Below are 9,823 nucleotides of genomic sequence, written 5' to 3' on the forward strand. Positions count from 1 at the left end.
GAAAAAGACAGCCCTCTTGAATTCAAACCGCAGGGTGTCGATGGGGTTCAAGTGCAGAGAATGAGATGGCCATTGCAAAACGTTGATTTTTGTGGTCAATTACCTATTTCTTTGGACTTGGATGTGTGCTTAGGGTTATTGTATTGCTGGAAGATTCACTTGCGTCCAAGTTTCAGCCTCCTGCCAAAGGCAACCAGGTTTTTTTTAAAATCCAGGCTGCTAGAGTTCCTGGGATTTGTAAAATCCACCGAGCAGAAGTCTGACCATGTTATGACTGACCTGGGGAGGCTGCTGATTCACGGTCTCTGAGCTTGTGTTGTATAGTATGCATGTGTCAATTGTTTTATCACGATTTGCTCTAGTGTATTCTTAAAAAGGTGTGGAAAATGCAAACATGTTTACAGTTTACTCCATTAACAAACACACTCAAAGAAGTGTGTATATGCAATATTATAAAACATTTTGTCATCAAGTAGCAGTATCACAAAAATGATAAAAGCAGCCATGTTAACAAGTTTACGGGGTGCATTCATATGTAATTAACAGATGGGTCTTCATGTAGTGGTTGTAAACACGTGACGAAAAAAGATAATTTGACTACTTGAGGGCTAGATGAAGTGCAACTGGGATTAACATTCAGTCAATACTTACACGGAGGGCCGAGTGTGTGGGGTTTTGTTTTTTCCAATTAAGACCAAGACAACCAGGTGAGGGGAGTTCCTACTAATTAGTAACCTTAATTCACCGATCGAGTACAAGGGTGGTACAAAATCCTGTAGACACTCGGCCCTCCGTGGAATGAGATTAACAAGTGCCTTTGACTTGGTCACTCCATAGTGGAGGCAGGGAGCTGTGGTGGAACACAAGCGACTGGGTTGACAGAACCTGATATCATCGGTATATCTACTTGATTACATTATTAGCTATTTACAATTGAAATATCAGTACTTCAGTTAATTAAAGCATTACCCTGTTGTGACGACATGAAACTTAACATTTTATTGTTTGGTTTTTCTACTAAGTACATAGGTTTGAAAGCAAAACACTCAATAAAATAAATAACATTTTGAAAGCAGAAAAAAATCTAATGAATTGAAGTTAGTCTTTGTAAAGTCCCATACAAAAAGGCTCTGGGGCATTGCAAATTATCTTCTCCAAACCGTACCTTCCACTTGCTAATAGATTGACCAGCAAACCTTTGTCTACATTCCTTTATCATATATACATGTGTAACAAAGGAATAAAACAGTGAATAAAGTCTGGAATGCCAGATGTCTTTATAAAAGTAAGAGAGTGACAACTTATCGATACAGGTACAGCAGGAGAAATGTAGGCCACTGGTAGAGGGGGTCCATATAATTACATTAGGAAGCACCTAGTTGCTTACGTGAGAGAGATTACCACTGACAACGGCTTAGATAAACCTTTGCCCAAAGGAGAAATATGGCACAGTAAGACGTTTCATTAAACCAATCACTTGCAGGGATTTCCAAAGATTTAAACTCTAACTTCCAGCAAGAAAAGGTCGCCTGGCAAAGTCTGTCTCTCAGGAAACATCTGGAAATTAATAGATAAAAGCAGAAAACCAGCCATATTAGCATAACCTTTTAGAGTTTTCCATTCAGGAGTCACAGTTGCCTTCTCACATTCAGCAATGGAATGGTACATGCACTGATAATTAAATATAAAAATGGGCAAAACAATACTCACAGCTTGCAGGTTGCTCTCCAAATCTTCGCATCAACTGGTCATGTGTAAACTTCACAAAAGTGTCATATTGTTCTGTAATAGAAATGGTGTTTAATTTGACTGTAACTAAAAATCACATGGTGCACTTTCTGAATTGTGTTTGACTGTCCACACCTGCCAACTTGGAAGTCATGGTCTCCTCATATTCCTCCCGCACTTTGTCTTCACGCTCCTTCAGTAGACGTTCACAAATCATTCCAACTTGTCTAAGAGTAAATAAGGGCTGTTCTTTCTTTGATGGAGAAGAACCTCCAGCAGATGTGCCTGCAGAGGACACAAGTAAAGCAATTAGGTCATTTGCATGTTGGTGGTGGGGGGGGGGGTCTAGTTCCTTTAGTATTGTGGATCTCCTCCACTCACCAGGGTTTAGGCTAATGGTACACTATAAGCTCATAACAAACCTGGCATACTGGATCCACTAAGATGGGGTGGAGACTCTGGCGAGTAGCAACCCTCTGTCTGTTGGTAAACTCCATCTATGTGCTTTCTCTTCTGAATGCGTTTGTACTCCTGCTTGATGTTGTTCAGAATTTGCTCTAGAATAAGAGAACGTTGGTCAAACAACTTGTCAAATCTAATGGAGGCCTCGCACTGCAGTGCAATCCTTATGGCTGACAACATGTTAACAAAGACAGTACAGTATGAAGATATGCAGAAACTGCTTCTCCAATAGAAATCCCTTATCACACTTGTCAGCGATGTCAAGATGATGTTCGCTAGCAAAGCTCATGCGCAGAAATACGTCATCACGTCACCTTGTTTTAGATCTGCATTCAATAACGACTTTATACCAGTAGATGGTGTAGTATTGGCTTGGGCCTTTGACTTGTGTGAGAATGATAAAGACACAGAAGTAAATATGATTTAGGCTAGGCCTATTCCGCTATCTAAATATGCCATGCTGTTGTATTATTTAATCGCCATATGATTGCATAATTTATTTTTATAGCCGCGTGGGGCTACTGTGGTGATCATGTAACCTAATGAATCACACTTTTTCCAGTATTTCGGAGTACGGACTGTAGGCCTTTTATTAGGCATTTTGACTATTGTTTTAAAGAATTCCACTCTGGATGTAGGCTTGTTTTAGACATTTGCTTTGCACAACCCCATCACGCAGAGGCTATATCCATGTCAATAAATGAGATGAAACAAAATATTGCCTTGTCTTAGCTATAACCTGTCCTGAGCGAAATAGCCAAGGGGTCCCAAAGACTGTAGCCTATTCTTTTTGCCAGATCTGTTTAAGCTATCAGCCACTGCACGTGCTTCAACTATTTTGTTTAAAAATTATTTAGATGCTATATTTAGAGGGTCTCTTTTTAAAGGAGAGCCCTATAATAAAAACACAAATAATGTTCTAAAATTATTCTGCAAGACACCAGTAAAATGATAGGCCTTCAACTTTTAGGCATTGCAATTTAGGCATTTTTATTTTATTTGGATAGGACTAAATTAAACATTTAATTATTAAAATGATAATACATAGATTTCAATAAATAAATGGATAAGAATGCTCTTCTTTGATTTAGTTCCTATTGCAACAAATTACTGAATGGAAGGCATACTGACTGAACTGAATGAAGGATGAATTCAATGTTCAAATATGTTGATATGACGAGTTGCACGCATTATGCATGCTCATCACTTTATTTGGCTAGTAGGCAAATAGGCCTACATTAGGGTGTAACAACTATAGCTGCATGCCTCCAGAAGGGCATCTTCTGAGGCTGAGGGGTGCTTTTCCAAAGTCGCATGGTGCTGCACAAGCTCTTCAACTGGCCAGCAGTGTCACGATGGAGGGAATAGCCTATATGGAGGCTACTTAAGACCATTGCAACAGTTACTGTAAAGTGTGGGAATAAGCTTATGCCAGACTTAGCCTACGTTTAACCTCTCCATTATTCATTTCACAGTTCATATGTTCATGACCCGGTTCATATAAATCATATCAAATTATTTTACATTCATATTAACCCCTCTTACAGAGTATGCTTTGGCATGATTGAGTGATCTATTATTGTTCTGTGTTTCATTATTCCTGGTAGAGACTACTGGTTATGATTGCAGACAGAGCCCAGAAAATGGAATGGTGCAATATTGAATTAGTCTTATTTGATAAGGTGCATGGATGAGGATGTCCACGTCACCTCACCCAGAGATATGCCCATGCTTTAGAGATACAACAGTGAAGTTTCAGTACGCTAGGTGTAGCACTAGCTCTGTTATGCCTATCTAGACTTGCGCTGGCAAACAAATCCATTACATTAAGTACCTAATGTGAAGTAAACTTAACTAAAGAGTAATAGAGAATGGACACTTAAACATGCTGGATACCTCGTTCCGGTTTCCTTGACTTTAAAAAAAAAAAATGATGCTGTGTTATGCTTGGCCTGTGAGGAGTGCTACGTGAACGTGTGCGTTTTTTTGTGTTGGTGATATGAAACTGACAAAACTCAAACGGTATTATTGTTCGTAAGGATTGCAACAAGATTTGTTCAAGCCTAAAATGTTAGTCCGTAATCATAACATGGTGTTTGTATGTTCACAGATTAAATTTTACGTTTCATGTTTCACGCATGGCTTTTCTTACGATCCTAACAATTTACATATAGATTTTCTTATGATCTAACAATACCTACGTTCAACCTTTTGGCAGGTCTCTCGCTCCATAATGGTCTGCTTTGCGATGCGTTCCTGTAAGAATCACGATGTTGCGTCTCTGGGTTTGAAACACTGATATTTTTTCAAGATACAGTGCATTCAGAAAGTATTCAGACCCCTTGACTTTGCCCATATTTTGTTATGTTACAGCCTCATTGTTATGTTACAACCTACACTATCACATTTACATAAGTATTCAGAGCCTTTACTCAAGTACTTGGTTGAAGCACCTTTGGCAGAGATTACAGCCGAGTCTTCTTGGGTATGATGCTACAAGCTTGGCACTACTGTATTTAGGGAGTTTCTCCCAAGCTCTGTCAGGTTGGATGTGGAGCATTGCTGCACAGCTATTTTCAGGTCTCTCCAGATATGTTCGATGGGGTCAAGTCCGGGCTCTGGCTGGGCCACTCAAGGGGATTCAGAGACTTGTCCCGAAGCCACTCCTACGTTGTCTTGGCTGTGTGCTTAGGATCGTTGTCCTGTTGGAAGGTGAACCTTCTCTCTAGCCTGAGCACTCTGGAGCAGGTTTTTATTAAGGATCTCTGTTCTTTGCTGTGCTCATCTTTGCCTCGATCCTGAATAGTCTTCCTGTCCCTGCCGCTAAAAAATATCCCCACAGCATAATGCTGCCACCACCATGCTTCACCGTAGGGATGTTGCCAGGTTTCCTCCAGATGTGACACTTGGCATTTAGGCCAAAGACTTCAATCTTGGTTTCATCAGACCAGAGAATCTTATTTTTTTCAAGGTCAGAGTCCTTTAGCCTTTTGGTAAACTCCAAGCGGGCTGTCATGTGCCTTTTATTGACAGGTGTGTGCCTTTCCAAATCATGTCCAATCAATTGATAAATTGATTGTCATTATGGGGTACTTTGTAGATTGATGAGAGAAAATATTTAATCAATTTTAGAGTTGGCTGTAATGTAACAAAATGTGGAAAAAGGCAAGGTGTCTGAATACACTGTAGCTGCTGCAATAACACAAGTAGCTATTGGCTAACACCTAGAATGATCTTGGGAAAAGAACATGCTACCTTAAAAGGCCCCGTGCCATTAACGTGATTTTCCTGTGTTTTATATTTCCACACCGAGGTTTAAATAATATTGTGAAAAATGCCCTTCTAGCGTAAGAGCTGTTTTAAAAGACCACCTGAAATTTCAGCCTGTTTTGGTGGAATTGAGTTTTGGCCTGCCAGCTATTTCTTTTTGACCATTGTTTTAAATAAAAATCACAGTAAGGTACTTAATTACCCATAAATTATTTGATATTTTGATTAAAAACAACTGCTGCATTGGACCTTTAACGTGCAGCAAGATTGCCCACTGCCTGGCTTGCTATAGATGTCTGATATGAGTTTGGGTTCATCCGGCATAGTACTTACCAGCTGATAGTCTGGATGACACTTCTCCAAATGGTGACGGCTCCATGCGAAGGTATTTCCGTGGTGATGATGATGGGGACACCGGAATACATCTTCTCCTTTTAGGGGACGTCGGACTCATCAATGGATCAAAATCCATGGTCCTTTTCAGGGTCGCTCCACACGCCATGATTTGAACCTAGGAGGGTCTACAAAGACCGAACGAGGAACGGTGTGGCTAATGCGAAACACAAAAGAAAATGGCTTTCTAACGTTCGTTCGCTAGCTAAGAAAGAGCTTATCCTGATGGCTTTTCAGCTAGCTTTGCAACTTCGACAAGTCCAGGAAGGAGTATTGCTACCGTTAGCTAACTTATCACGCTAGCTAGCTAGCGTTAACCAACCAGATTAAAACAAATTCCCTTCACCTTTCCGGGAAAAGTTACCCTCCTCTTATCACTCCGACGCCCGTGTAACGTTGACTTTTGTTTTCACTATCTTATAACGTTATCTGTTTGGATGTCCTTAGCTAGCTAGCTAAGTTATACATTCAGACGAAGATATAACTTGCTGCCTAACGTTACCATCTTGAAAGGCAGCGAACGTCAGCTTTTTCTTGTTTTTGACCACCAGAGCCGTCTGTTTCTCGTATTGATGACGTCAAATATTCAATTATGCGCTCATGCCGGGTCGGCTAGGCATGCGCAGATGAGACTGATGATGGCGGTGATTTGGACTGCGGTCCCTGCAATCTGGAATCCATAGGAGGTCCCAACTCAGACATTAGCCGATTGATTATGAAATTTAAAATGGTCAAAGAGTGAGATAAGGGTAGGCACGTCTCAAGGATTCCGGATAGCACTAACCTTTTGTAGTGCAGACAAAAGTTGGTCGTTTGTGTGGTTATGGAATTACATAATGCATTATATTTTGCGCTGCTATCCGTATACATTAGTTAGTAGCCATATTCATACACATTCTTTTATCTTTAATCTTGAAGATCGGTGTATTTCCATTAGTCTTTGCCTGTCTCTTTTGCTCTGCAAATGCATGGGCCCGTAATGTGAAATTGCTTGTTTCACTTCTAGGTTTTGCGCCTTTTCTGTTAGTTTTTTAAATTTATATTTATTTTTATCTTGGGTTTAACTTACTTTTTGAGGCAGTACAGTACCTCACAAAACATGGCACGTTATCTCATGTGCCACTGCCTACACCTCTTTCTCCTCCAGACTGACAAAAACATATACAACCAAAGCCCGATAAGACTATATCGTGCCTGCCTTGTGAGTACTGTGCACACTTGACTTTATTCAGAGGCTTGGAAACTAAACCACAAAGGTGTTTAATCATTTTGAAAATAAATGATTCTGATTGTAAATGAAGTATGTGCACATTTTATCCTAGTAGGGACCTCTTAAAAATTCACATTCCTTTAGTTCTTCACTGACTTAGAGGGCCTCTGCAGATTTTCTTTCATTTGTCATTGTTTTGTCCGTTTTTGGTTGATGATGGAAGCTTTTGGTGTAAGTAAAGCTGCAATAAAACACACTGGCTATTGTGTTTCAATTGCTGTGATCAGATGAAAACATTGCTTATTACTAAATTAGCTGGTTTGGAATAAGTAACTGCACATAAATACTTTATATTGTTTCTGTCTCTGTAGTTTCATGAGATAAGGTCTATTCTTCACAGTACCATTGCAGTGCCATCCTCAATCTCATGAGATGCAAAAAAATAATAATACATGTGTATTATACTGTATGTGGTTCACAAGCTGCTTTCCTGAATGTTTTTATTTGAAAAATAAATTGTGTATTCATAGAAAAACACTTAATGCATATGGAGAGGGGGAAAACAACATATTTAATACTGCACAACATTACATGTCTTTGTGGTTCTTCTTTGGGGGACATCTGTCTCTGCATAAAATTAAATAATGTGAATCATTGAAAAGATGTACATGGTCTACTCTTGTATTTTGTAACATGGTCCTCAATTATGCATCACTCAAAAAATAAGGAAATTAAAACAGTTTCATACAACATGCTTTATGACAAGAACTACAAACCATCACAATGTACTAATTTACAATATAAAGAGCAGCCAATTTCACCTACAAGCACTTTATAGAGACAAACCATACAGTCAAAGCATGCCACGAAATACACAACTGTGCAGTTTAACAATGATTATCGCCATTATTTCCCAATGAAAATGAATTCTCTGAAAGATTGAAATAAAGCCACATTCTCTTATCCTATAGCTGAATTAGAAGTTGATGTTTAGCAAACTTTCAGTGCAGTGCAAGTTGGGGTAGTGACTACTCTGCATAATTCCTTCACAGTCACATGATGGTAGACGCAGTTGTCTCGGGGGAGACCAAAAGGGTGACTTTGGCCAATTTCACAGTGGTGTTTGCACAGCTAGCCGTGGATTTGTAGGCTATGGCTGTGCCTTTTACGTTCCTGCTGTGGCAATCGGACTCAGCACTGTTGTCCAGTAGTTGAGAAGTTCCCCTGCATGTCTGACAGATGTTAAGAAAGGCCCGGCGCAGGTCCTTACTCCTCAGGGCGTAGATGATGGGGTTGACAGTGGAGTTGAGCAGGCAGAGCATGCTGCAGAAGGCAAAAACCGTCTTGATAAAGTTGTTCATCTTCCAGAACAGGTCGTAGACCATGATGGCCAGCACAGGGCCCCAGCAGATGACGAGGACCACCAGAATCAGCACTAAGGTCTTGGCCAGGCGGATGTCAATGCGGGCCTGCTCGGGTCGAATTGTCTGTACCTTGGTGCCATGCGCTGTATAGACGATGATGCTCTTCTGGGAGTGGCGGCTCATCATGCGCACGGCGTGGTGGTGGGCCTTCCACAGGATGAACATGTAGGCATAGATGATAAACAGCAGCAGCACACTGGTCATCCCTATCCAGAACATCAGGTACTTCACGTCGATGAGTGGGAAAATGTCAGAGCACACTGAGTTCAGTTGCTTACAGTTCCAGCCCAGTAGGGGGAGCACCGCGATGACGATTGAGATAGTCCACATCATGCAGAAGGCGATGACAGCCTTTGTCTTGGTGACGATCCGCTTGTAAGCCATGGGCCTGTGGATGGAGATGTAGCGGTCTATGGCTGTGAGAAAGAGACTGCCCACAGAGGCACTGAAAGAGGCGATGACCCCACCAAGCTTAAAGAGAAACACATTGGGGCTGTCCTTCCGGTGTAGCACATGGAAGTCCAAGAAACTGTACACAAATATGACACTGCCCAGAAGGTCGGCCACAGCCAGGCTTCCTATGAAGTGGTAGGAGGGCCGACAGCGCAGGGTGCTGGAGTGGAGGATCACACACAGTACGATAAGGTTCTCCAGCACTGTGAAGGTTCCCAGGGTGAGTGCCATGATCGCTACTACCAACTGCTGGCTGGGGGTCAGAATCATGAAGCACTCCATGTCCACAGAGTTCTCCCCGCATTGGATAGAATCCCCGCCGTCCACAAAGGTCCCATTGCCAACCAGATCAGAGAAGTTGGTCTGGTAAATGGAGTTGCCATTAAAGATGAGCTCCTCGTCTCTAGCTAGTCGAGGGAAGTAGTTTCTAAGTGGGGCAGAGTGAGCCTTCTGTAAATGGAATCCAGTCTTGGCAAAGCCAGACTCTATGGATGGGTCACTGTAGCTCACATCGTTGGAGCCAAGATATTGCAAACCATTAGTTATTGTTCGGAAAGTGGTGTCAGCTATTCCATCCAGAGCAGACTTCATGGCTGTCCAGTTGGAAGGTAAATTATGTAACATAAGATGAGTATCTAGAGAAAAAAGTTCCAGACAATTTAGAAATGATCAATACTTTTTATTATTTTGTTTAATTGTGACTCGGGGGATGGCAAACGTGTATGTATTTAACTGTGGGTGATGTGGGTAGGTTGCTGGGTGACATTGACATCCCTGCTGTATCAGCCAGCTGACTCTCCAGCAGATGCGTCTCAGACAATAGTGAGAGAATTAACAGTCGATGACAAATTAATGAGACCCATATCTAACCTTCTGTGCTGCC

The 9,823-nt window shown here is 41.3% G+C and overlaps 2 protein-coding genes across 2 annotated transcripts; both read right to left on the reverse strand.

Annotated features, from left to right (window-relative positions):
• Window positions 1–980: 980 nt before the first annotated feature.
• Window positions 981–6,392, reverse strand: LOC118368506 (akirin-2-like). The gene is made up of 5 exons (XM_035752663.2): window positions 5,794–6,392; window positions 2,151–2,285; window positions 1,864–2,013; window positions 1,711–1,782; window positions 981–1,557 (listed from the first exon to the last, which is right to left on the reverse strand). Exons 1-5 carry the CDS (start codon window positions 5,960–5,962, stop codon window positions 1,547–1,549), a joined length of 537 nt encoding a protein of 178 aa, XP_035608556.1. The 5' UTR covers window positions 5,963–6,392; the 3' UTR covers window positions 981–1,546.
• Window positions 6,393–6,588: 196 nt separating this feature from the next.
• On the reverse strand, window positions 6,589–9,571 carry LOC118369274 (cannabinoid receptor type 1A-like). Its single transcript, XM_035753735.2, has one exon. The coding sequence runs from the start codon at window positions 9,562–9,564 to the stop codon at window positions 8,116–8,118; it is 1,449 nt and encodes a 482-aa protein (XP_035609628.1). The 5' UTR covers window positions 9,565–9,571; the 3' UTR covers window positions 6,589–8,115.
• Window positions 9,572–9,823: the final 252 nt, after the last annotated feature.

This window comes from Oncorhynchus keta, chromosome 35 (assembly GCF_023373465.1).
Source record: "Oncorhynchus keta strain PuntledgeMale-10-30-2019 chromosome 35, Oket_V2, whole genome shotgun sequence".
Taxonomy (NCBI): Eukaryota; Metazoa; Chordata; class Actinopteri; order Salmoniformes; family Salmonidae; genus Oncorhynchus; species Oncorhynchus keta.